The sequence below is a fragment of the Oreochromis aureus genome, linkage group 10 (genome assembly GCF_013358895.1).
Source record: "Oreochromis aureus strain Israel breed Guangdong linkage group 10, ZZ_aureus, whole genome shotgun sequence".
Taxonomy (NCBI): Eukaryota; Metazoa; Chordata; class Actinopteri; order Cichliformes; family Cichlidae; genus Oreochromis; species Oreochromis aureus.
The window spans coordinates 14,682,696-14,709,527 of record NC_052951.1 but is presented as its reverse complement, the minus strand read 5'-3'; the positions used below and the strand labels follow the sequence as shown (position 1 = coordinate 14,709,527).

At 39.5% G+C, this 26,832-nt stretch overlaps 1 protein-coding gene across 6 annotated transcripts in view; it reads right to left on the bottom strand.

The window, feature by feature from the left end:
• nrxn2a (neurexin 2a) overlaps positions 1-26,832 on the bottom strand; it is a 128,049-nt gene that overhangs the window by 26,313 nt on the left and 74,904 nt on the right. Inside the window, exon 1 of one of the 6 annotated variants that reach the window (XM_039618673.1) lies at positions 5,322-7,021. The exons of the other annotated variants lie outside the window; for them this stretch is intronic. Within the exon in view, the coding sequence (XP_039474607.1) occupies positions 5,322-5,664 (343 nt within the window). The 5' untranslated portion in view covers positions 5,665-7,021. Of the gene's footprint in view, positions 1-5,321; positions 7,022-26,832 lie in introns of those variants that run through there. 6 annotated transcript variants of the gene reach the window in all.

Here is a 26,832-nt window from a genome sequence, read left to right as displayed (position 1 = left end):
GTTGGTGTTTGGAAAGAAGAGATGGGGTGAGATGGAGGCGGCAAAGGGAGCAGCAAAAAGAAGAAGAAGGAGAAGACGTAGAAGCCATTCACTGTGCTTCTAGTTTAATTTATGCAGTATAAAGTAGCTCTGATTGCTACTGGTGGAGTGCCCTATTCCCACCATGGATTCAAATTGTCAAGGAACTCAGAGGGAATGATGACGCAAGTAAAGCAGCATTATTTTATCTCACTGAGATGAGCCTAATAGTTACAGTTCACTTTTCTCTCTTCAGGCCACATCAGAGCTATATTAAAGGGAGACCTCATCACTTTTACACATCAAAGTGTGTTTGCTGGTCTTGGGGAGTTGCATAAAGGCTTGAGTGGCTCCAGAGGGAGCTGCATTAAATCTGATAAATGTCGGTTAGAACTGAAGACTACAAGTTTGGGAATGAATAAAAATCTGGTAGTGAGGACATACAGTCTGCTTATTAGACCTCCGTGGCCTTGCCTATGCTCTAATACATCGAACTGAATCGTAAAGCTGCATTGTGGGTAGTACAAATAGCAGGTTTTGGCACCAAAGAAGAATGTGCCGAATGAAAAAAAGGCGTTAACTTTGATCCCCTTCTTAACTGTCCATGATGTGCTTGACAGTGTAATGCTATGCTCTCAGCTGGGTTGTGTTAAAATGGTGGCACACGCATGCTACTGCTAATGCAAACTGAACATTTCCTTTCACTGCTGCTTCAGATTAAAAGCATTCAACTGGCAAAACACAGAGCGGGCTTTTAATGATTTATCAATAATGCGCCTGCAAAGCAAAACAACGGGAGTTTGTTCTACCAGACTATAAACCGATACAGCTGTTGCTCCTCTGCTGCATGTCTGCCAAAGTAGCTGCTAAAGGATGTCAGCTGTAGTGTAAAATCCTACTTGCTGTGATCACAGTAAGAACAGGTGTCACCATCCCAATTCAGATATTATTGTATTTAATGACGAATGTGATTTTGAGATCCCGAAATGCACACTGCAGTGCTCTAATAAGCACCTGTAATCTACCAGTTATATGGCCTATGGAAAAAAAAGGAACATGCATGACACAATTGTGCACCTTTAGCAAATCATATTATAACAGGGCTTTACTTTGTTGAGAATTTAAAACACTACAAGACCTTGAAACACTGGATTTCCTAGAAACATTTAGTCTGCAGCTACATTCATTCATTTTTGCGTTTTAGACTCTTTCTCATGGAGCACCTCTGTAGTCTTTATATTTTTTAATAGATTTTTTTTCTCCTCTTGGTTCTTTTTTTGGTTAATTTTTTAGAAGCTGAAATGTCCATTATGTACCATGACCTAATTTAGGCCATATTTAGGCCATATTTAGGCCCTTGTTATATATATATATTTATATATATGTGGTATAGTGGTGGTATTTAAACTTCATGGCTTGATAGAATTTCATCCCAAAGCTGATCAATTAAATCCCTGTTTTCCTTCATCTTGATATCAAGACTGTCATGTCTGTCATGCAAGCAGAAGTTTCTGATGCAATATAATGGTACAGCAAGCCAACCTGTAATGTGCTCTGTGACGTACTAAAAAACCACATCACTCTTTGTGAATGTGACCCTTCTTCTTTTTATCGACTACCATAAATGTATGGCCAATGTATTAACTTCACTGCACCTCAAGAGGAGCCTTGCTAATGCTCACTGTAATGTTACAGATAGGCAGGATTACAAGACAATGCTGCTGTTCTTACCAGCCCCCATATAGGCCTACCTCTTCTACTAATGCAGAAGGCCGGGCTGCTTAATGGATTGCTAAAATGTGTACCAGTTAGGCAGCATAAATGCAATCTACAGTATGTGTGCCATGATGTTTGGTTACTGGCTATTTTTTCAAGAATGCAGCACTCGCACTTCTTTTGTGTCTCATTTTTTTTCCTCTTGAGACACTTTTTCAGCCTCCTGTTCTGCTTTGCTGCAGATCTAGAGCAGGTCTCTCGTTTCTGCTTTTACGCCCCATCCTTTGTCGCGTCCATCACCCAAAACGACCCGCTCAATCAAAATGAATGGAATGGCAACGGAGGCAATGGCTGTATGATCGTGTACAAAATTAACAAGCAAAATCTGAACACATATGCATCCGCTGGCCGAGACAACCTCTGTTGCTTAAATTTGCTTTTATTTGTCGTGTGTGTTTGTAAGTGTATGATTGTGGATGTGTATTCAAGCCTTCCTCACTACAATCCTTGAGGGTAATGTAATATGCGACCCGGAGACAACTGAGCCCCCTTCAACAGACCTTTGGACGTCCCTTTTTTTCCCCCCTTTCTGCAGTTCTCAAAGCAAAGAAAAAAATAAACACTGTGGTGCACTAATGCATCGATCTAAGGACAGCACGCTTTCTGTTTTATTCAATCTTTAAATTTTGAATTGTGCCCAAAGGTATCATCACTGAAAGAAGCTCGCTAAACCATTTCCTGCACTTGAGACGTCTCTCTGCAAGCATTAGCTCCTCTTTGCCTTGCCTCAGCCAGACAGTTCTTGCACTAACATGGGGGCCCTGGAGATCTAAGTGCAGCATATTTTTACTGAGTGTGTTGAACATGCGGGTGTGTCGTGAGCATGAAGGGGGGTCAGCTGGTGCAATCTTTCTTGCATTCTTGTTGAGAGCATACAAGGTCTTTGGCACTGGGGTCATGGCTAGCTCTCTTGCGGTCTAGTGGTTCGGTGATGAGTTCAGCAAATCTCAGCATAGAACCTGATTTAAAACAATGCTGCATTTAAGGTTTTAATGGCCCTGCAGTGATGGAATATGAACTATGGAAGCAAGTTACATAATATGCTTCAAGTTGGGATTTGGCTTCCCCTGGTATAAGAAAAGCTTCAGTTAACATGGTGTTAACATTCTTAAAAAGGCCCTGTTCAATAGCTAATGAACTCATGTAGGGTATTTTGTTTAGCAAGTGGAAACATTTTATTTATAATGAACCAGATACTGCTGCTAAATTGCATAAACCAAACCATGCTGAAAACATGCTGCAGGTCTTTGTAAGCAGTTGATATAGTAGGTGTGAGTTATTCAGGGTTTTATTCGAGGCTTAGAAATGAATGAAAAACCTATTTTGAATTATACATTTATTATATTGCTGTAAATGCATTTTGAGTTTCAATGCTTTTTTATTATGTTACATGAAGGGAAGGTGAAGGACAACAACAACAACACAAAACAAACTCTCAAAGACCAGCTGAGCGATGAGCAGTGTCTTGTACTTGGAGGAAGAAGGATTTCTGATTTTGTCGAGGGATTTGAAGGTGCGTTGTTGCAGATATGAGTTTAACGTAAAAAATGTACAGGCCAGAACAAACTACTACGGGCTTAATCGACCAGTTATTTTCTCAATTTTTTTGTTTTCCTGATCAAGCTTATTAAACAGAGAAAATCAGCCATTTTTTTCCAACTTGAGAATCAGGAATATTTGCCATTTTTGCTAAAAACACATATTATTCTTGTGGTTAGGAGCATCTGTGGCTTTGGTATAGGATGAGAAAGGAACTATATGAATGCCACTCCATCTAAGATACTGCTAGAAAACAGTTATTTGTTGATCACGTAAAGCAAAAGTAATAAAAACCTTTATAACCTCACACCTTAGTTCTAATTTAGTGATTAATGCCTTCCTATTTTGCTTGGTATTTCATGTACTTGTCATAGAAATACTGTGTGTATGATCATGCTATGAACATTACCCACTTTAATGTAACAATCCAATAATGTGTTGGATGACAAATGTAAGGCTTTGCAGCAGGCTAGGTGGCCCATAAATAGAAAATAGCCCAGGGGCATCCAGAAGTCTTTGGCCAGCCTTGACACACATGACCACGCACATGCACACGCTCAGGCTCAGACACACACACACACACACACACAGGCATTTATGCTATATCAAAGCAAGGACAAAACCCCCCAAAACAAACTATGGTTTAAGTGTTACAATAAAGGTGTTTGTGACCGATAATGAAGGCCATATTTATTATGCCTTTTTAAAGGGTTAGGACTCTCTGATAGTTATTACATGACTTACTACCGTAAACATTACACCAATAAATGCTCCCCAACATCCAGATATGCATTCTACATATTGCGTTACGGTATTGCAGACATGACTTTTAAATCACAAGTGCTGTCTGCATCATTTATGTTGCACTAAATTGAATTTCTTGCTCTGAAGCACATCCTTCATAATAACCCACAGTACAAAATCTATAATAGAGGTAATTGAAAATTTATCAGCAACTTCTTAGAAGTGTTTTTTTTTTATAAGCTTGTTTGATCACAGGCTGTGCTGTCCTTGTAAAAGCCTGGTCAGGAATGATATGGCTATAATAGCACAGATGTAATTCATCACATTTTTAGCCCTTTTGCAAGCGACAAAACTGCTGCTGTGAAAAAGACACTGCAAATCCATCGGGTCTCTTTTTATAGGACATAAAAGCAGGTCCTAGGACTGAAATTTCAAAGTAAGATATAAAAGGGAGCAATGACTCTGGTGTCAGCGCTTTGAAGGACCCGATTTAAGGAGTGTAGCCAATTTGATGCAGATTGTTGAGGATAGATCAATACTTTATATCCCATCCACTAAGCCCGAGTTATATTGAAGCTTTAAAAAATAACCAGAACAGAAAATGATCAAGGCCGATTTTTAAACGAAATCAAGATTATTTTCATAAATTTAAAGCAATCCCCACTCGAACTGCGTTTGTACAGTATAATCACTGTAGAGCTTCTGTGCCACGACATCGTACTAATTACAACACACTGCATCAATCACCATTGCCACAAGGGAAAAATCATAACAACGAGTGCATTGTGCCACTCAAAAACAAGCAGGAACATCACAGAGAAAGATAAGGAGATTTGCAATGATGATTCATCATGCTGTTGATCTCTATTTGTAATGAAACAAACACAGATCCACAGATGCAGTCGCATCTTGAACAGCAGCACGGGGAAAGGGCAAACACTATTGATGCCGACGGACAGATAAAGATAGTTAATGACGCACAGAGGCTTGCAGCTCATCTATAGCTGCTGAAAGAGCTATCATGCTGCTGTATGTCACAAACAAGCCACCAAGAATAAAATAAAAAGAACAAGAACAGCAGTAGCCTTTCTACCTCTAAAACGACAATACTGCCAATTCTTTGAGACAGCAGAGATTTTATCTGATATCTAGCTCTTAATAATCCCACGGCACTCTGTTCTATCTGAGTAAAGTGATGCCTCGGTGATGCAGCAGAGTGTAAATCTCAAAGGGAAATGTCTTACCATGGCCCCCTCTGGTAAGAAAAGGCATCCTGTTGATAGCAATGGGAACAGTACCATGCTTATTATGGAAGTGGTGGACATGGTGTGTAGTACTGAGACTTGAGGACACGCGTGCTGTTCCAGTCTGGATGGGGAGTACAGTAAGCAAGGTGAACCAAAAGGCAAGTCTCGAACAATAACTTAGGCCCATGCCTAGGCTAAACTGTGACCAGCTGCTCCGCTGTCCAAGCACAGAGGTGGCTGCAAAGAGTCTACCCATGTATATTAGATCCACATGGGCCCAAGACAGAAAACTTGGCCAAGCTTTGGCCTCTGACAGTCCAACTTGAAGACAACAGGGCATCTCACTAACAATCTGGGCCCATTTCTTTTGTACTCCCTTAGACTGGTTCGAGAGTTCTAGATTCTGGACAAAAATATCCTCTGGATGTTATGAAAAATATCAAAACCGGATATAAAAACAGGCAGTCAAAATCCAGTTGCACTTGTGGAAGAAACTGTAGAGCAACTAACCTGTCTATTCTCACTTAACATTGTGCCATGCCGACATGTCCACTGCACGGAAAAGCTAGATTTATAATCTTACTAAAAAGCATCCTGAAAGCACATTCTTCCAAAAGTGAGCCAGGTGCATCCTAAATGCAGAGAAGATAAACATCCAAATAAAGAAAAGGAGACGAATCCAGCCTTGATTTCAAACGGGCATGTTGCTCAACCATGATATTTAGGCATGAGAAGTGGCACGAAAGAGATTGATGTGATAGGAATTCTGATAGGAGTCTCCATCGCCCACAGGTAGAGCTTGGGGGCAGCTGAGCCTGCCCACTAAGAAGAAGAGTGCCCCTCCACCGCAGTAGAAGACATAACACGCTCCCGCGAGAAACTGGATCATTTCATTAAGCAAAAATCACGAGCAGATAAAAATAGGTGGAGATGCAGCGATGAAGGGTGATGCAGGAACCAGTGCTTTTGTTCCCCTTTAGCCAGGGAATGGGTAGAGAACGGAGATTGGGAGGGGGGGGGGGGGAGAAGACGAGAGAGAGAGAGCGAGAGACAGGGAGCAGTATCTGCAGCAGCGGCGGCAGCAGCAGCGCGGTAAAGGAGAAAATCCAGAAAATAAATAAATAATTTCTCAGCGGCTCCTCACTCAGCCTCTCACAGGCGCAGCAAATCCAGCGAACGGCAACCTCTGGCATGGAGATCTACCAGAATGCAGCTGAGTGTTTCAATTGAACGTACGATCCTTCCCTCACGCTCCACCTGCTCAGTCTCACGCAGTAGCGACTACTGCTGCATTCCCCTCACTGCTGCTCCTTTATTCCCCCTTTATCTTCTCCTGTTACCTTGCCCAGATCCGCCGTACTGCCTCTGACGGAGAACGGTTGGTTAACGTGACGGCTGCGTGTGTCTGTCTCTGAAGGAGAGCAGGTGATTCTCCTCAGATCAGATGGCTTGGGTGGCAGCGAGTGAGATGTAGCCTTGGACTGCCGCAGCAAAAATTATGCTAATTAAAAAGCACTGTCGTATAATAATGAATCCCGGATGGGTAAAATTCCAGGACAAGTCTGGACCCCGGCAAAAAGCAACCTTGCCTTGGAGTTGTGGTCTAATGAATGCAAGATAAAGGAGCTCTTCTGAAGGCATACTGTAGTCAGAGGCTCTGATCCAGTGAGGCACAGCATGTGCCTCTGTGTGTGTGTGTGCGTTGTGTGTGTGTGTGTGTGTGTGTGTGTGTGTGTGTGTGCGTGCGTCTGAGAAAGAGAGTCTGTGAGCAAAGAGAGTGAGGAGGGGGGGTGGCGAGGGTGGGAGAATGATAGCAGGAGGGAGGGAGACACAGGAAGAGACAGCGAAAGAGAAAACAGGCAGCCACGGCGCAAACACACAGGGAAATAGTGAGGCAAGTAAATGGGTTGTGTGAATAAATACATGCTACAGATTCACAGCGCACTGGCTTGCAGGTCCTGGCAGTAACACGCAGGAATCATACTGCAGAGGAGGAGCCTGATTTAGGTGAGCTGTCAGAGCTGTTACAGAATGAACACAAGGGTATTGGTATGGACGTGCTCCTAACATAAAGACTCCAGAGCTACAACAGGCATGAACGACAGAAACACAAATACCTGTCAGAGCAATATCGCTCGCCACCCCTACGCTAAGCAAGTTATGGGCGGCGGTATGTAATCCATTTTAAGCAAATCAATAGCTTGCATCAAAATTCAATCTCAAACCTCTCTTTTCCCAGGATTGCACTTCCAAACCTTTGCTGTTTTTACATTACACTCCAAATCAATTCGCTCTAATCTCTCTGCCTGATGTTTTCACCTCATATCTGTATACGAGGCACCCCTATGTTAAAAGAGCTCAGCAGCTCTGCTGCTTAACCATGCAGAACTTATTCCAGGCTACGACTGATCCGAGTTTCTGAGCTGCTCACGTTTTGAACTGATGAATTGGACTACTTTGCCACTCGAGAGGATGGAACACATTATCAGAAAGGGAGAGACAAAGTGAGGAGGGATGGGTGGGGGAGGTTGAGGATGGAGTTAAATAGGAGAAACAGAGAGGAAGAGATTGCAGGAGAAGTAACGGGAGACTGCAGCTATATCAGCTAAATCACGGTCGATATAGATATCAGCTGGGATTGCCTAGTCGGTTGAAAGGACACGCATGGTAACAGGAGGACAGAGGCAAGCCATGCAGCACCACCTCTCATGGTGACAAGAAGTCGACGCAGGCCATTACTCAAGCAGGGGAGGGGGTGGGGCATGTGGGGGAGTGAGGCTGGTCGAACAAAAAAGAACACAGGAGGGATGAGTGCACAGCACTCTGGAATGGCAAGTGCCCAAACAGCATGTAGACATTTATCTGCCGCTATTATGAACGTAAATAAGCTGGAAGAAGCTGTGGATTTTTGTTTTTTTCACATCTGTCCAATCTGAGTCAGAGGGAGATTTAATTCCCTTATGTGTATCCTCTTCTATACATTTCTCCATAAATCTTAATACTGGGAAGCACATGCCAGCTTAATCAAACGGAGAACAGTGACGATGCTGAGCGCTGTCCGGCTGTAACATGTAGACACATTTTACAGTAATAACTATTTGCTGTGGAAAGGCACTGACAAGCACAGAGAGAATAATCCCCCGATGACGCCAACTGAAAAGTCAATTTTATTTCCACTGTCAAAGCGGTTCAGCCATTTTCAGTTTTGCACAGCCAAAAATACGGGCAGTCATAACAAATAATTTCAGCAAGAAATTCTCTCTGACACACAATTCAAATAAAACCAGTATTTAATTTCCAGATGATATTTCTCTGAGAACTGTCTACAATGAAGGGCTTACGTTAATTAGTTTGCGTACTTGAGGGTTGCTTAACACCATCGAAGTCACAATATCTGGACAACACAAGGGAGAAGGGTGGATGACTGTAACCTTGTGTTGCCCTTGGTTATTTTCCAACTTGAGCAGCCCACATTAACGCACAAGTTAAGCAGACTTTAAAGGATGTACATCAACTTTGTATTAGAAGCCAAGCTTGACCGTCAGATGAAATCCAACAAACTTTTCCTGGATTTCAAAAGCAAAGCTACTGTCCTACATTATCTGTGATTTCTGTATTCCACACCAAACAATCTTTCATTTGCATTCCTTAAAAATTTCCCACATATCTTTTAAAAGCCCTTTTTATCACTTATTGAGCTTCGGTAGAGCACTGTGCATTTCCATAATCACATTATTTATGCACATATGGAACAATTTATAGAACATATACCGTGAACAGATGTGTCACTGCAGAAAAAGCTCATGTAAAGAAGGGTTTTTTTTCCTTTTTTTTTTTCTCACAAACTTGCGAGTGACATGATGCGAGAAGACGTGTATAGCATTTTAAAGACTTAAGAAACCTAAATGTGCATGTTTGTTCTCGGGAGGATTTGTGAGAGACGAGTTTTCGCAGACATCCAGTCTCACCCCAGGGGGTAAAGTAGCAGGATTAATCATAGCACTTTCAGATTAATTACTCATAATGCGAGCAACCTCTGAAAGGCATGGCCTGCAGTTGTGATGTTTGGTTGATTTCATTAGTCTCAAAGCGACAACACCTAAAATAAGCCCGGCGTAGACGGTGCAAGGAGAAGAAGAAAAAGTAAGAAACATGAGGGCGCTGCTTTGCACAATAGTTCCACCGACAGATATAAGAATTTGCATTCATTCACACCGATATTGATGCTCTAACGCTTGAAAATGGAGGCGGTGGGTGGGGGCACTGGAAGCACAACTTTAAATACACAATTTCCTGGTCGAAATGCACACCTTGAATAAATGTGATCTTTCACTTGTGTCTTGGCAGACGGGGTGCAGTCTCTTTGAAAAGACAGTGCATGTGACAGTAGGCTGCATATTGCTGGCTGCACATGGTGCTGGCAAAAATAGATTCCATTTGCTTGTTTAGCTGAGCTTACTAGCCTCAGCATGTCTCCTGGAAAAGAAGAGCGGCAGTGATGCTTACAATGTGAACAAATTACAATATATTAAATAGCCCAAATTTCAAAATGTTGGGCTCTGGATTAGGGCCAGAAAAAAAACGAGAGAAAATGAGTGAAGGGGGACTGCTTCAAGTCATTTCCTCCTTTTATTCCACAGTATAAAGTAAAAAAAAGAAAAACCAGAAAAATCGAAAATGGATATATAATTTTTACTTGGATGAGGTGTATTTCCAGCGTAATCGCCTTATTTTGATGATGAGCATGAAAAGACATCAGCAGCAAAGCCGGCCATGCTGGAAGCCCTCTCTCTTCTATTGCTTTGTGCTGATCTACTTGTCTTGCTTGTTATGGAAAACACGAGCTGTTGCTATAGCTCTGCTATGTGCAGTGTCCACCTGATGATTCAGGCACTTTAGGATATCATCAAAATGTCAACAATGGCAGTATTCAGACAGCAACTGTCGGAGAGGGCACTAAACCATCAGTCATAATTATCACAATGGGGATTTTTCATATTTAGGATGAAACACAACTGCAATCTGTGTATTACAAGCAATACAACATATCGATTTTTTTAAAACACAAAAATAATGATGTTCACCCCACCCCCCATGTTCTTGTGATTTGCACCTTCCCTGTGTGTGTGAGAGAGATCCCCACACACAGAATTACCTCCACCCCTTGTGTGTTTTCTTACACCACTTCCACATTCCATTAAACTGTGTCTTCTTTCTCCCATGGTGTGTTTTGCTCTAAGTCCCTATGCTCTGCTGGAAATTACTTCCTCTTTAAAGGGAGTTTTGCCTCCCCGCCGTTGCCAAGTGATACTCAGAGAGAGGATCATCTGATTGTTAGGGGTTTTCCCTCTAATATTTTAGGGTCTTTATCCTCTAATATAAAGTGCCTTGTTGTGAATAGGTGCCATATAAATAAAATTGAACTGAACTAAAATAACAGGAACCGGTTACAACCGGTTACACATTTCTGCACACAGAACAGCAGCGACTTTATTAATTTTTCATAACAATTATTTCTGACACAGACACAAAATCAGTCAGAAATCCCTGATCTGTTCTTCTTCATTTCAGGCAGGTATTGTGTCACGCGCTCACAGTTTTAAAGGTACATGCTGAGGCATTTTTATTTAACAGTTAAAAAAAAAGCTGATGCATTCAGTCAAGGTCAAATGTACTTTCTAATGGTTATTTATATTTTTTCTTGTGTTTTCTTCTGCTTAAATCCAAAATGAGATTTTGCAGTAGCAAAATCATTGTTGTGAGTGTAGATGCTTTCATCAGTACACGTAGGAGATGAGCTATGTGGCAGCACATAGCTAGTTAAGCTGAAAACCAATTTAATTAGAAATAAAACAATCAATACACATGGACAGAAATTCCAGTGTTTCTAAGCTCATAAATGGGCTCAATGATTTTGAGGCAGCAGATTCAGGTGACAATTATTAATGGATTCTTGCGTTGTGGGACTTCAGGATTTCAAGAGGTAAACTTTTCCCTTTTGTTTCTGGGCTTTTAAATGGCCATTTTATCCAAATTAACTATTTGAAATTAGTTTCCCCTTAATAATACCTGGTGGTTGATATATCTATCCATCCAGTAGGGGGCACTAAATTCTAATGATGCCACATTAAAGACGGCTACAGATGGCATTGATTCCATACCAGAACAGCTATCTAGCTTTACCAGCCATTCTCCCAATACATTCACCCTGTAAATAACTTAAGAATATGTGGAATTAAATTAAAAATACACGATAAAACTTGAAAAACACAGAATGCAAGTTGAAGTATGTGGAAAAAAATACTTGAATATATGAAATGAATCTTGAGATGGAGATTTGTGCCCACAATATATGCTTCACGTTCAACCCGTGGTGCTATTTCAGCCAATACTTTTCAAGAATGACACCTAGTGTTCTAGGTGTCCTTGCTTACATGGCATCATCATCAACATAAATAAGTGAAGGTCATAAGGTTATTTCCAGAGCACAGTTTACATTCACCAGCCAATTTGTTAGGTACAGGTGTTTAACTGCTATTTACATATCGGCAAATCAATGCATTTAGATGATCTGCTGAAATTCAAATTGAGCATCACAGCACAAGAGGCTGTTAGGAAGGTAATGCTAACTCAGATAACCAGTAGTTCCAACTAAAGTATGTAGAACAGCATCTCTGAATGCACCTTGCATCGAACCTTGAAGCAGATGGGCTGTAGCAGCAGAATACCAGACATCTTGATTTCTGCTGCAACATTCAGGGCCAGGGTCAGAATTTGCCATAAGCAACATGAAAGCATGGCACCATCTTGCCTTATATCAACAGTTCAGGCTGCTGCTGATGGTGTAATGGTGTGTGCATGTGTGTGTGTGTGTTTTTAGAACACTTTGTGCCCCTTAGTACCAGCTGAGTTTGAACAACACAGCCTGCTTGAGTATTGCTGCTGACCATGTCAATCCCTTTATGACTACTGTGTGCCCATCTTCTCACGGCTGCTTCCAGCAGGATAGCACACCATGCCACAAAGCTCAAACAATCTCAAACTGGTTTCTTGAGCATGACAGTGAGCTCAGTCTACTCAAATGGCCACCACAGTCACCAGATCTCAGTCCAATAGAGCACCTTTGATGTGGTGAAATGGTAGACTCACATCATTGATGTGCAGCTGGCAAATCTGCAGCAGCTGTTTGATGCTATCATGTCAACGTGGACGAAAATCTCAGCTTGTTGACTCTGTGTCATGAAGAATTAAGGCAGTTCTCAACACAAATGCGGGCTCAGCTCGGCAGTAGCACGGTGTACCTAGCAAAGTGGACGCTGAATGTGTAAGTGTTTGTTTCCACATGATTAAAGACGTTTATTATCACTCTGGTTACACAAGTACAGCTGTGTTCAATACCTTGAATGAAAGGTACTGTTACAAAAACAACTTGAAAAAAAAAAAAGAATAAAAACTGGGAGAAAACACACATCTGAATACTCTTGTCTTGGTGCATTACTGTCATTACTGCGTTTATCCACTTGTGTAACACAGACAAAAACACTGAATCGTGTCTCTTTGTCATTATGCTGGTGTTTTAACACTCAAACCTCTGGGCTGCTTTTGAAATCAATCCATCATTCACTCATTAACTACCGCCTAAGTAACAAATAGTAATTTACTCCCAAAGGAGAAGTAAACAAAGATTTTTCTGACATTTTGCATCATCGCTGACAGCTGTAGTGTTGCACAACTGTAATTTTCACACCCATCAAATATGATTCATTGAATCGTGAGCAGAAAGCAGTGTCAGGCCATTAACACACAAAAAAAGAGGAATATGACAATCAAATAAAATCACAGAGGGCAAATGTAGTATGATAGTTAGCAAAAAAGTGAGTGATTTTAGACCCAGCCCCATGATGTGTGTCAATATCCATTTGTTGCATCCTCCTTCATTTAAGCTTAGCACTTAACATTAATTAGCACCATATTTCATGTGAGTGGCCACTAAATGAGCGGAGGTGGCAGGAACCAAGATGAGCGAATGCTTATGCTTCATTTATTCAATGTTGCCAGAACGGCAAGAACAAGAAAAACATTATTATTCTGAGATTTCAGGCAATACTTCCAAGATCCTTCGCTCCACTGCTAACATTGTATTCAGACCACATACTTCTAATGTGTTATGTATTTTGGTGCAGTTTGGTGAGAACGGCTCTTGAACCAAATCAGCTGCATTACTTCACCTATTTTATTAATTAAAATAGGAGTTATTTTGTTTTTTTGTTTTTTTTAACTGTGTGCTTCTTTCCACCAAGAGGCAGATACTGTTGGTATCTTCACTTTACACAAATGCTTTTCAGTGAAGTCTGAAGATAAAAAGTTGTTTGCCTGCCCAATGCAGTTACTGTGAATCAATATTTAGAGATTTATATGACTTTGCAGCCTTGGCAGAGATACATACTGCACATTTAACTTGTATTTTTGTCCTGCCCTGTTCTTTAGCTGATTTTATCATAGTGACTGTTTATTTAAGATGGGAAATGCATTTAGAAAGTCTGATCCCTGTTGAATTAACTCTGAGCAAGTCATAAAGTATCGTTGAGTTGAATATTATAGACATACGTCTTTTCTTTTCTTTTTTTTTATCCTTTTTTTCTTTTTACAGGAACCAAAAAGAGTTGTCGCATTCACAATATATTCATTGTGGGATGTCTTTTGTAGTATGCAGCATCGTTTTATGTGAAATAATGTTAAAGCCCCAGCAAAGGAAAACCAGAGTAACACATTAAAAAGTAACATTCTGGACTGCTCAGACTTTTTTGTCTTGTAACGACTGATGTTGTAAGTTGCTTTTGCATTTCACTGTTTTTGTTACTTTTTCACGCTGCCTGTTTTTCTCCATTCTAATTATTTTTCCTATTTAACACGCGCATGCACATACACAGGCATAGACATATTAAAAAAAGAAAATCGTGACAAATGTGCACAGTTTCTCTTTCTCTTCATTGGCCAGTTGCTGTGCAGCTGTTATTTGAAGGTTTCCAAACCTAGCGTTGTGTTACTGTGCATGTAAAGCTCAGCTAGTGAAGAAAGGAGAAAGGACAGCCTTTATGTTATCAAAGTACGCACATTATTCTGAATTTGTGGGTGAAAAGAACATCACGGTGAAAAGTAAACTGTGTCTTGGTAACAGATAAGTGTCTGTGAGCTTTGGAGGACTCTAATTCACATTTTGAGAACTCATCTTAAAGCTAAGTTCCCCAAATTGTGCGCTAAGACCTTCGAGGAGCAAATTGATGCTGTTACTATAGCTATGGATTAGCAAGAGCTAGCTTCTAGTTAATATGAAACTGATAGCTAGAGGGAATTAACAGTCTTGCTGTTGTTTGCATGGCAGAGAAGATACTAACATCAAATTGCTATGCAGTGATATACATAGTTAACTATACAAAAGGACACATGCACACTGGACAATATAACTCATGGTTGTAAGGAATTGCAAAGTGCTGGGGTTTTGTTGGCAATGCAAAAAGTGCTTTAACACTTTCGCTCTAAACTACATAAACAATTATTTATGCAAGTAATCTTTTACCATTTGTGAAGGGATCGGATATGTGGATACCAGACCACATATTCGAAGATGACCTTTACTTTCATGTCAGCCACACTCATCCAAACCTTCGTGACTGTGTCTGGTTGTGCTGCCATCGTGTTGGCAAAATCTGTCCACAGTCAGACACATGAGCACCTGCCAAAGTACTCAAAACTGATTTTGTGCCATGTCCCACTACAGTAGGTGTCACCAGCAACACTTTTTGCCCCGATGACACACACACAAACACAGATGCACAGCTAATTTGGAGCAGTTGATAATCACGCATTTCTTTTGTAAGCTGTAAAAAAAGAAAATGCACCATTGGCTCTTAATTAGATATTCATTTATAATCATTTAAAGGAAAGATATATGTCAATCCTTAGCAAACATCAGCATAGCCATCACTTTTCCAGTTTCCATCTTAATGGGGAAAATGTAAAAGTGCTTGCCAGATGCCTTATTACTTAACATTTATCAAATGGTCATCAAGTGTTTTTTAAATTAGACCAACAGATAATAGTCCCAACACAAGCTGCAAATGAAAAAAAAATACTTTTTGTGACTGATGGCACAATCAAACACAAACTGCTATTTCTACAGTTCATTAACCTGACCTTAGGATAGTCCAAGTCAAATCACGAGTACTGCATCACTGCCCAAATAGCAGTGCTTACTGTGCATTGAAGACTGTACAGAGAATCAAATCGGGTGAGAAATGATTGTGTGTGTGTGTCCTAAATTTATCACTCGCATTACAACTGCATCTGAGGAAAAATGCATAAGGGACAGCAGTCTACCTCACTGCAGGAAAGAAGCTTAACAGATCTTTTTATTATTCATTGAACATGAGCAAAGTGAGGGAGCAATCTATCAAAATGAATTGGGGGCAAAGAAAAAAAACATGGAAGGATTTTCTTTTGCTGAGCATGCAGAGACTCGTCCATTGTTGCACAATGACCAGAGTTTGAGCCACGTATAAAGAAGAGGCGATGAAGACAAGGGGGCAGATAGAGAGAGATAAAATGAATGGAAACGGAGACGTGTTTTTTTTTTAAAGAGATAATGAGACACAGGTAAAGAGAGGTCATTTGCATTTGTGTGTCAAATAGAGAGGGTGGCTTCTGTGACAAAATGGTATCAAATTCACATATGTACAGTGCTGTTGTATGTGTTAGCCAAGCATGCACGAGAAGGACAGCACTAATCTAGACCCAAATATTCTACCATCCAATGAGAAGATCACACTGCACAGCAATTTTTCACAAGAATGTGCATTAAATACTTATTACTCCTCACTAAATTGCCTCATAAAGTGTTTAGATAGGTGGATCTTTGCATATACACCTTAATATGAAGCACATCAAGTCACAATTGTGCTGTATAACCATGCTTTGGATTTGCTTAAAGGTCTAGGCATTACTTTACCAATCATCCTTCCAAATTGGGTCTGTGTGGACCCATCAGTCCCATGTTTACATTCCTAATCGTGGGATATTCTCATTGTTTTCATTGTGCCACTGTTTTCTATTTCTGCTTTGATTTGATGAGTTTTTAAAAAATGTCTGGGGGTCCCGGGGGACAAGGTCAAAAGCACATTTACAGTATGTTGTTTTAATTGAAATATTTGTTTATTTAATATTTGCCATGGATCCTATAAAAAAGAGAGCTGATACTGCTGCGTCAAAGCAGCAATGACCCTCATGGGAGTGAGGAGATAGCAACTGTTTGTTCCCCCTGTAAGATGCCCTGAGCATAGCAGGAGGGGTGCTATGACTGCCTGTAGTGCATGTTTAGCTTTAGTTTTTTTAGTTTTTTCTGGTCTCTGTACAATCATAGACAGAGCTTGGTTGACACTGGGCAGACAGGACTGCACTTTGTCACTCATAACATTTATGGACAGACTTTCTAAGTGCAGCCAATGTTAGGAGGGCAGAGGATTCAGTGGTCTCATCCCTGCTTTGTTGCAGATGATGTGATTCTGTCAGCTTCATCAAGAGATGACCTCCAGCCAGCACTGGAGCAGCTGAGTCTGAGGCAGATGGGATGAGAATTAGCATCTCAAAGTCTTATGCCATGCTTCTCAGTTTCAAATGGGTGGAGTGACAACTACAAGTTGTTCCAGGTGGAGCAAGTGGAGAAGTGAGTGGTAGAGGTAGTGAGTGAAAAAAATGAGATTGAGGATCAAATCAAAAATGACCTTCCTCTAAAGGGTGTCTGGGTTATCCTTTAGAGATAGGGTGTAAGGTTTGGTGATTTGGGGGAGATTCAGGGTAGAGCTGCCACTCCTCCAAATCAAAAGGAGCCAGTTCAGATGGTATGACCAGGATGCCTCCTGGGCACCTTTTAGGCGAGGTGTTTTGGGCATGTCCTAGGGGAAGGAGTTGAGGAGGCCCCAGGGCAGACCTAGGACATGCTGGAGAGATTAGACTTCAGGAATGGCTGGTTGTGCATTTATTTCTGGTCTTCTATATGGGAGTTAAAATGACCCTGGCTGTTTTTTATCATATAAATACAGCACAATTAATGTTAGTTAATATGATTGAAAACTAAATGACACCAGAGTCAAATGACTATAAATACGCTTTTTAGTAATAATTGTACTTGGGATAAAAGCTGCACGTTGTGGTAAAGAAAAGAGTAGACTGTCATTTTGCTAAATATGCAAATTAACTGTAACTTTTCTAAAAAACAATAATAATAAAAATCTATTTTTTTATCTTTAGATTACATTAATTATATAAGTAGAGCTTTAAGAAGAAATAAGTTTTACAATGTTATTTTGCTATTATGATTGCTTCTCACAGAAAATTATTTTTCCATATGTAAAATATGTAGGAAACATAAGGATTAAAAGTTAAATCTTATTATTGTCTAAAAATATATGTATATTAAATATTCTGCACTTGTTTTACAGCCTGTAAGGACAATAACCTTACAAATACTATAATACTGTGACTATTACAGCTATTCATAGCACTGCAGCTGTCTGAGTGCCTTGTTACTCTATACCGTTTCCATAAACTAATCTCCTGAATTCCAATTTTATATGGATTGTGAGTTTTAATAGGTTACAGAAGTGGGTAGGGAAATGTGAAATACTTGAACATGAGCTTTTATCAGGCCACAGTGGCGGCTCCAGCAGCTGAAGACGGCAGCCAGTTGTGCTGCCTGAAGGAAAATGACAACAGTTGTGACCTCAAGTATAGAAATTACATAGAAATACATCCAGAGTGATGCACAGTCTGTCAATCACGGAATGCTATGAGAAGACTTTCTTTTTTTAAATATAGAATGCCATGCTGATTTTTCTGTTGTTGCTGTTGTATGATCCATGGTAATAAAGTCATAAACGTGAAGAAGATCTGGTTTCAAAAAGCTGAGACAATATGGAAAAAATGAAAAAAGCATGCAATAATTTTCAAATCATCTAAACCCAATTCTTCCTTCAAAACTGAACAAATGCAACATATCAAAAGCTAAAAATGATTGAACAACAAAATTTTAACACAGATTACTTTGAACGTAAGGTAAGCAGCATTTTCTCTTGTGACTTATGCATTTTACCACTATTTCACCACTTCCTTTCATCATTATAGAAAAAGTAATGTGAAAACCCTTCACGTTATTATTTGATATAGGGTTTTTAGCCACTCAATGGTTTAAATACATTTTTATAATGAGCCAAATGTTTTTGAAAACTCTTTTAAAGTGCTGAATGTATTACAGCTAAAAGCACTTTTACAGATCTGCAAGTTACCTATATCAGCGGTCCCCAACCTTTTTTGCGCCTCGGACCGGTTTAATGTCAGACAATGTTTTCACGGACCGGCCTTTAAGGTGTCGCGGATAAATACAACAAAATAAAATAATACGACCGAGACAAAAACTGTGCTATTTTGTAAATATAATAACAAACGCGAATTCACTGTGTAACTTTATTAGCAGCGTCCTCCTGAAGTGCGCCAACAACATTGAGAGTAGCTGCCCCTTAATGCTCTCTGGTCGCTATGGTAACGTGTAAATATTTCTTTCAAAATAAGACAACTACAACATGGGAAAAGACCCAGGGAAACTGAGTTAACGATAAAAACCCTGAAAACCATAAATTTCGCACCCAAGCCTCAACTCTCGCGGCTCGGTACCAAACGACTCACGAATCACAGATCCCAACTTTTGACCTTTGTGTTGATAAAAAGCTGGATAGTTCTTTTGCTCAGGTAGAGGTTACAGTGACTGTGATTTCTAAAATTTGTAAGTTTGGATTTATCAAACCGCAGGATTCCCATTCATCTTCATTGTAAACAGCACTCTGTTTAGTTACTGTTTGGGTTAAAACACCATATCATGATGGTATCCACATTTTCAAAAGCTTCAGTTTTTTGGGGCTATCTGGGTGACAACACCATTTTAATATTTTCAATGTAGACTACAAATGACTGTCTGCACACAAGGAGAAGGGGAAGGCATATTAGCGGGCAGTGAGAGAGAAGAAAAGGATTGAGTGTGGTGGTAAGAGTGACTCTTGTTGTGCGACTCTTTGCTGTCCCATAACAGTAAAATTGTAGGTTACAATTCTAAAATTAGAATATACATTTTAATTAACAATCAAATTTTTAGGTTTGAAGACTTGATATATAGTCTTTCTTGAGGTTCAATGTAGCGTTTAAATGTTTTACAAATTACTTCAGCATAACAACTTTTTTAGGATTAGTGTTGGATTCCAGACATTACATTAAAATGAAGAAAACAGTCTTGAATATTACAGAAGCATACCACTGCATACAGACATATAGCTTTAAAGGTCAACTAAAATGGGCTTAACACCAATGAACTCTTTATATGTCCTTTGTTCTTGTTTCTGCTAGATCTTGATCTTTTTTATTTATGCAGTTTTGTGTATGTTAATGGGTTGGTGAGTATGCTAAGCCTAAAATCTGAATTTTCAGTGTCACAAGGTTGTTTTTTTATCTGGCTACATATAGTAAATGCATAACCTGGTACTGGGTAATCTACATTCAGAGTTTCAGTTTAAAACTGGCTTTAGGCACCACATTTTCACTTTTAATGACAATATGCTTTAAGTGCGATATAATTCATCAGCTGGAGAAATCTGTTTTATTCATGCACTGAGAAAGCCGCGCAGTGAAGTTACAGCAGTGCGAAAATGTATTTGCTGCACTGTCACGGCAATTTGCACGCATTCAGTTGGTGATGTAGTAAATGAATAAATATGTCTTTCTGCTTGACCTTAATTCTATGCCAAGTTTGCTTTAAACACATGAAATTGGAGCAGGTAGAACACACATTAGAACATCGATCAGACTATTTGTACGTTTTTATGAGATCGAATTGATAAAATCACTTTGACCTGACCTAACACTAACATGATTTCCACAACTCCTTCCTCATGCTGCAGGGCAGTGTCAGACCTGAGTGCAGTAAGCATTCTATAATGTTTAAAAGTGTATAAAATTTAAAGTTTTAGCTCTCTAATGTATAGTATCCATTTGTACCAGTTGCTTTAGATTAGTTCAGATATTATGATGGTTCAGCTTCATAGCCCACGCAGGCTTCCGAAGAATGATGTAAAAAACACAACTGCATTGGAAGCACTTGCGCTTCCTAAATTCTTCATTACAGCGGGTTCTAATTTTATTGAGCACCAAACAGAGTGAGAGCTTGATGTTGTAAGAGGAACAGCAATTGAATGATGTATAAGTGAGTGTGTCGCTGTGTCTTTGAGTGTTAGAAAGAGTGACAGAAAGAAACGAAGCCAGATAGAGGCAGTCTCTGTATCTGAAGGCCTCTGTGTGTGTGTGTGTGTCTCCGTCTAGCCTTTATGATGTAAACTGAATGTAACCTTTCTCCTCTCACACAGCCCCTGCAGTAGAGACTAGGAAGCCCCGGCCTACCCCCGGGAGCCAGCATAGACTAGCATTCATCAGAGGCTGAGCTGCTGCGTGGTCTGGATGTCAAGTGAAACCCACCGTGTTCCCATGGAGAGCAGGGTACAGAGGGACAGTCAGAGCAAAGTGGAGACTGACCACTTGGTAATCAAGTCTTGCATAATGTTTGTCCCAAAAATTGATAGCGCCTCACAGAGACTGTGCTGAATATCAGCCTGGAAATGAGAGAGTAAACAAAGGCACTAAACGCCAGTGCGACAGTTTATACTTTATCTTGTATCTCTACACATCCACTTCACTCAATATGAGCAGAAGTGCCAGGCCTCTTGCTAAGCCTCTGACCCCACTTTTACACCATTTACTGCCATAATTATATGTACTCTTGGTTACTTCACCTACAGGCGCATTATGATTGCTGTTACTTCTTTGGTTATTGACAAAGCAATTTAGAAATAAAAGCATTCTTTCAATAAATAGCCTTTATATGAAGATTATTTCAAAACATCCTCTTTAACAAATTGCCAGTTATTATAAAAAAAAAGAAGCTCTCCTCTCTAATGCAAATAGATCCTCGGTGGATATGACACTGTTCTAACTGCAGATGCAGCCTTCTGCCCAGCTCTTATCTTGTTATTATGGAGTCTAAAACTGCCTATGGCTGTTTAAATCGGCCAGCACACCAAGGCTTTTTCAGGCTGATATAAAGCCTTCCTGATAGCTCTTTTAAGGGAATCTTTCAGTTTTATTGTTTGCTTATAATACGATAAGGTCTTTCCATGCAGTCTCCCCTTGACACACAAAGTGAGATGAAGCTGGGAGGCTATACTTATGTCTTTTTCTCCCGAGATATTTTTGTTAAGGAAAAAAATAAAATTCTTTGAAATAACTATTCCCACATAGCACTATAGACTGAATTTTTTTTACTGAAGCGTCTCATTATCCGTGCAAGCACTTTTAGACTAACGGAGGCCTAACATGGGCAATTATATATAGATGAACAGATGACTACTGCAGCCATTTATGACCAACAATTGAAAACAGCAAACAGGCCAGTCAAGTTTCAGCGTTAACTGTGCCCTAAACCAGTAATCATGTTCTACATTATTTATTCACATAATTTCCAACCAGAATACTTATTTTTCTGGGACATCTGTGACATGGTAGCCCAAATTTCCAGCCGCTGCTATGACGTTGTTATTGCTTGAATATTTTTTCTACAAATTTCGAGATACAGTTTTAAGTCGGTGAGCGTTTTCTCTTCTTTTGTGAATTGCCCTCCAGTTGATGTACTCCTGGCGTCTCCACGAACCCAATTTTTCTTTTCCTCTTCAGTTTAATACATACTTCTAATGATTTAGAAACTTTCCCAAATATTATCAAGCTTATTAAGGAATGTGGCAAGTGTCAAATATAGCTTTATATTGTAATTTAATTATAATCAATGTTTTCACCCCCATAAGTACAGAAGTCTACTCCCTGCAACCTATTTAAAGTGCAGCATTGGTGATTTTACATGTTTTCATTTGGACGGGAGGTGATTAAATAGCACTCTGTATTTAAATCCACAAGCACAACCTGGTAATTAGCAAAGCTCTATCTTTAAATAAGTCTTTTCTGCTTGAAGGAGCTGTCGAGCACGATGACAATAAGTCGAGTTCCACTAAAGAATAGAGTCGGGTACTTTTAACAAAGCAAGCGTTTAATACAGTCTGAGAAGATGATGCTCGAATTACAGGCACAGAATAATCCTTTAATGGCTACTTTCCCTCAGTATGCATTGGTTTAATGGACATAAAAATGTTTGTTTGGTAAGAATTAATTCATCTAACCAAAGAATGTTAGTATTATTGAATAAATCATGGGGTGGGTCTCAGAGGATGGACCGATTTACCTCATTATATTTTATTTACAGGCTACTGTGATGCAGTTGAGTTTTATATCAGATTATGAGACTCTAATAACAATACAATTTGAAATATTTAAGGTTGGACCAAATGCTAGTTGTAACTCGGCATATAAAAGCACAAGTATTGTATCTTATAATTCTTGAGAGACTTTAAACCTATTGATGATATATATGATTTTTGGAATGCTGAGGAATTGTTGCTATCGATGTGATTTAGAGCAGCATGAATAGACTGTATACAGATGATGGATACAGCCTCCTGTTCTGAAATTTAAAGCAAAAAGTGCCTTAAAACTGTGGGTTTTTAAAAAAAAAATGCCCAGCAGTGGGCATCTTCTATTGCTGCAAGAAGCCTGGCTTTTTACATCCACTGTTCTTGTTCTCGGGAACTCCGGTGCATGCAAAAAACAATGGTGGTCTTGTTCAGCTGGTTGTGGCTTTCAGTTTTTGTAACCACGTGGAGGTTGCATGGTTGGCATGACTGGATTGAAGAATAGTCACCTTCATTTAAAAAACGAATACGATAACATGAGCATCATCTTATTTCATTTTTATACTGGTAAACACTTTTCGGATGAGTGTTGATTTCTTTGACAACCCTAATTACGATTTACTCTATAATTTTTGTTGTTGTTACTTTTTCAAGTAAGCCATCCATTGCTGTTAAAATGTTGCTGCATTTTTCCCGTCGCAAAAGAAGAAGAATAAGAAAAAAGAAAATCCCTGATATTTTTACAATACTTCAGTCTCCCTCTGACTCTTTGCTATAGCACAGTGTATCCAGTTGTGCGGCTGTGACAGCTTAGCATGCTAAGGTCAGCTTTCAAAATGACTGAAAGGCCATTACATTGCAGAAGTATTTGCATTATTTTGTGCTGAGTTGATAATCAGTGTCTGTCAGCCGCTAAGGAGCTCCACTGCATATATTTAAGAAGGAACAGAAAACTAAGGGCAGCTTCGACACACTGGTGGCCCACTCTGACAGACAATGAATTGCCAAGCTCGTTTCTGGTTATGTGGTGGAGAAGATGTAGCATAAACTCAGGTTGCAGTGAAGTATAATCAGTGCACATCAGTGTACAGTAGGCTACTCACTCTGTATATTATAATCAGCATGCACAAGTTAAATTTTGTAGGGATGCGATGAAAAAAGTAGTATGAGTTACTTCTCTTGGTAGGTAATGCTGTAATGCAACAATAATTTAGGAGTAATCATGCAATGTGAAAAGTTACTTTTAAAAGTAATGTTTCACAAAACTGCATTTTAGATATGCTATGCTGAAATTCCAAACAAGCTCATATAAAGCACAAACACTAGCGCAGGACACTGAGAAAACTCCATTATAACTCATAAAAGGTATGAAAATACAACTCACGCAAGAAGGGCCACTTGTTGTTGTGAGTCCAAACAATGGCGCCATAGCGATGCTAGATTGCTTCCCGTAACTTCCAAATGCAGACAATGTAACTGTGGTTTGAACTCCTTGGTAGACAGAGTGAGTGAAGTGTGTGTTATAGAGGTTTGGATATTTCTCCTAACTCTGTTAGTCAGTGTGACATTGGCAGAAGATTGAACTCCCTCTCCAGCAGTCAGTGTTTGCAGGGTGAGTCATAAGAGACCATGACTAATCATGAAATAACCTGTCGCATATCTGAGCGAAACTGGCAGTGTGGCTTGTATTTTCCAATCTGTCAAACATAGCTTAGCACAGCCTGTTTCTGTTTGCATTCTAATGAGCTATCAGCTTGCATTAAATTATCCTGATCCGTGACACTTTGCCCAGAGGTTGCAAGGGGTCAGAGAAGCAATGTCTAGTTGCTTTAAATGGTGAGCTGGATTATTTGTGTAGAAAGAATTACTGATTGCTGATGATGTAAATTCTTGAGGCTAATGAGAGCATTAAGGCAGGTACTTACACTGCAAACAGAGTAAATACCTGCCTTAATGCTCTTCAGTCTCCACTCTGAACATGTAAAACCTCCAAGTATAAAGCCTCACTAGCTGCTATGTCAGCCTGTGATTGAATTATTTAATGAGAACCAAGCTATAAGACGGATTAAGTGCTGGAGTGAAGAAATGGTTAAATAGATATTTTGACCTCATGAATGATCAAAGTCAAGCCACCACTGAAGTTGACTATGAATGTAAATTTTATGTAAATCCATTTAACAGTTTCAGAATATTTCAGTCTGGACCAAATTATTGAACCTACTGGTCCATAGGCAGAAGCTGCTATGCCCAGAGCTACACCTTAAAATGTTTAACGTATATGATTTTACCCAAAAAGTGGCATTACTAATGATATCTTTTTATAGATATACTATAGATATACTGAGGTAAAAGCATAAAGTATATGTTACTCAACTTTTTATAAATAAAAACATTCACAAATACAATTACAATGTGCAAAGATGCACAGTATAGATTCCCAACTTCATGAATGTGTTGTTGGTGGTCGAAGTTCAACATGTTCATTTTTTACATTTTACATTTCCTAAAATGTCAAAACTTCTAGAGCAACATGGAAAAAACAGAACAAACAAACAAAAAAACAACAGTAGCTTTATTTATTTTCTATGAAGTTTTAATTCAAAGATGTCAGACTGTGTCTGCCCTTTAGATTATTGTTGTTCAGTAATAATTGAATGTAGCACATTTGCAAATGATTCATTTCCAGTAAACACCCTGGTAGGTGCACCAGAAACCACTGATTGGTCACAATCAACGCAACATTATTACCACAATCTAAAGACAGAAAAGCAGCATCTCTAAGGGAGCAGATTTCACTGGCTGACTGGTCACAATGTTTTATACAAGATTGAAATAAATCACTCAAAGTTATGTGAATGGGCTACTAGTGCTATTGATCCCACTAGGAATCAACACCTACTTTGCTTTTAGAAGAGCATCAAGCACCATGAGTAGAGGTTTAATCTCAATGACAAAAAAAAAACACACAAAAAAAAAGAAAAAAAGAGAGAGACAGGCCATCTATAATGAGAATACAGTGGCTGAAATCTTGGGTGTGACTGTGCTTCATGTCTTTTCTACTTTTGAGGTGAGTCAAAATTGCAAAATCATTTAAACTCTCAAAGTAAATGCAATGCCTTTAAAATGTCTAAAGGTACATGGATAAAAAAAACAAAAGAAAAAAGCCATCTAAGTGTGTTCATGTGCTGTGCAATTCAATATTACACTAATCTAGAGAAACACCAATGTACTAAGAAACACGGAATTGTGAGCACTTTGAGCGTTCCCAGCTGAACAGCAATCCATAAAATCACAGTCTTCTGTTTGGAAGGGCGGCAACAGTTGAGAATATTGCTACCTGAATGACAAACACTGGGGTGAGAGAAGATGGCAATCAGAGAGTAATGGGTAGTGTTTGCAGCAAGTGATTTTCTGAGCACTTTATTAGTAATACTTGGTGTTGTGAATGGTTTCCAGCTTCTAATAGTTTTTCTTAGAACCTTGTTTGATGTCAGTGGAGCTAAAAATAGAAACTGAAACTCAACGTCATTGTTTTCTAATACTATATAACATTCAGGGAACTAGTCAACATGTTCTCAAAGACTGCCTCTCCAACCCTTCTCCCACCTCCTCTCAAATGAAAAAAACTTTTGCTTTGACTGACAGTTTTATGGGTATTATAGTCTTTGCATATTTTCTATATTTGTACAGTAGTACCTAATCACACAGAACAGCACATGTTTCTCTGTTTGAGGAGTTTGTACCCTGTCACACAAAGACTTCAGACTCCTTGGTAATCTCTGGTTGCTAGTGAAAAATGCGCATTCTCACACAAAGATGGTCCTCCACCAAAAACCTCCATGTGACTGCTTTGGTCGATTGAAGGTTGCCCTGGTTGGCTGCAGCTTGCATGGGAGACACCAACTTGCCTGTAAACACCCGCTGAGGAGTAGAATAAAAGTTGAAATCCTGCAACCATGTTGGTTGAAGAGGTAAAGCCCACTTTTTACTTTGAAAGTGAACGCTCTACGTTTCTGGTTTGTGTTGCACTTTCTCAAGTTGTTGGTTTTGCAGGCAAACTGGTGTCTTCTATGCATACTACGGGCAACTGCAGCAATCTGCCAAAAGTTCTAGATCCATGTCAC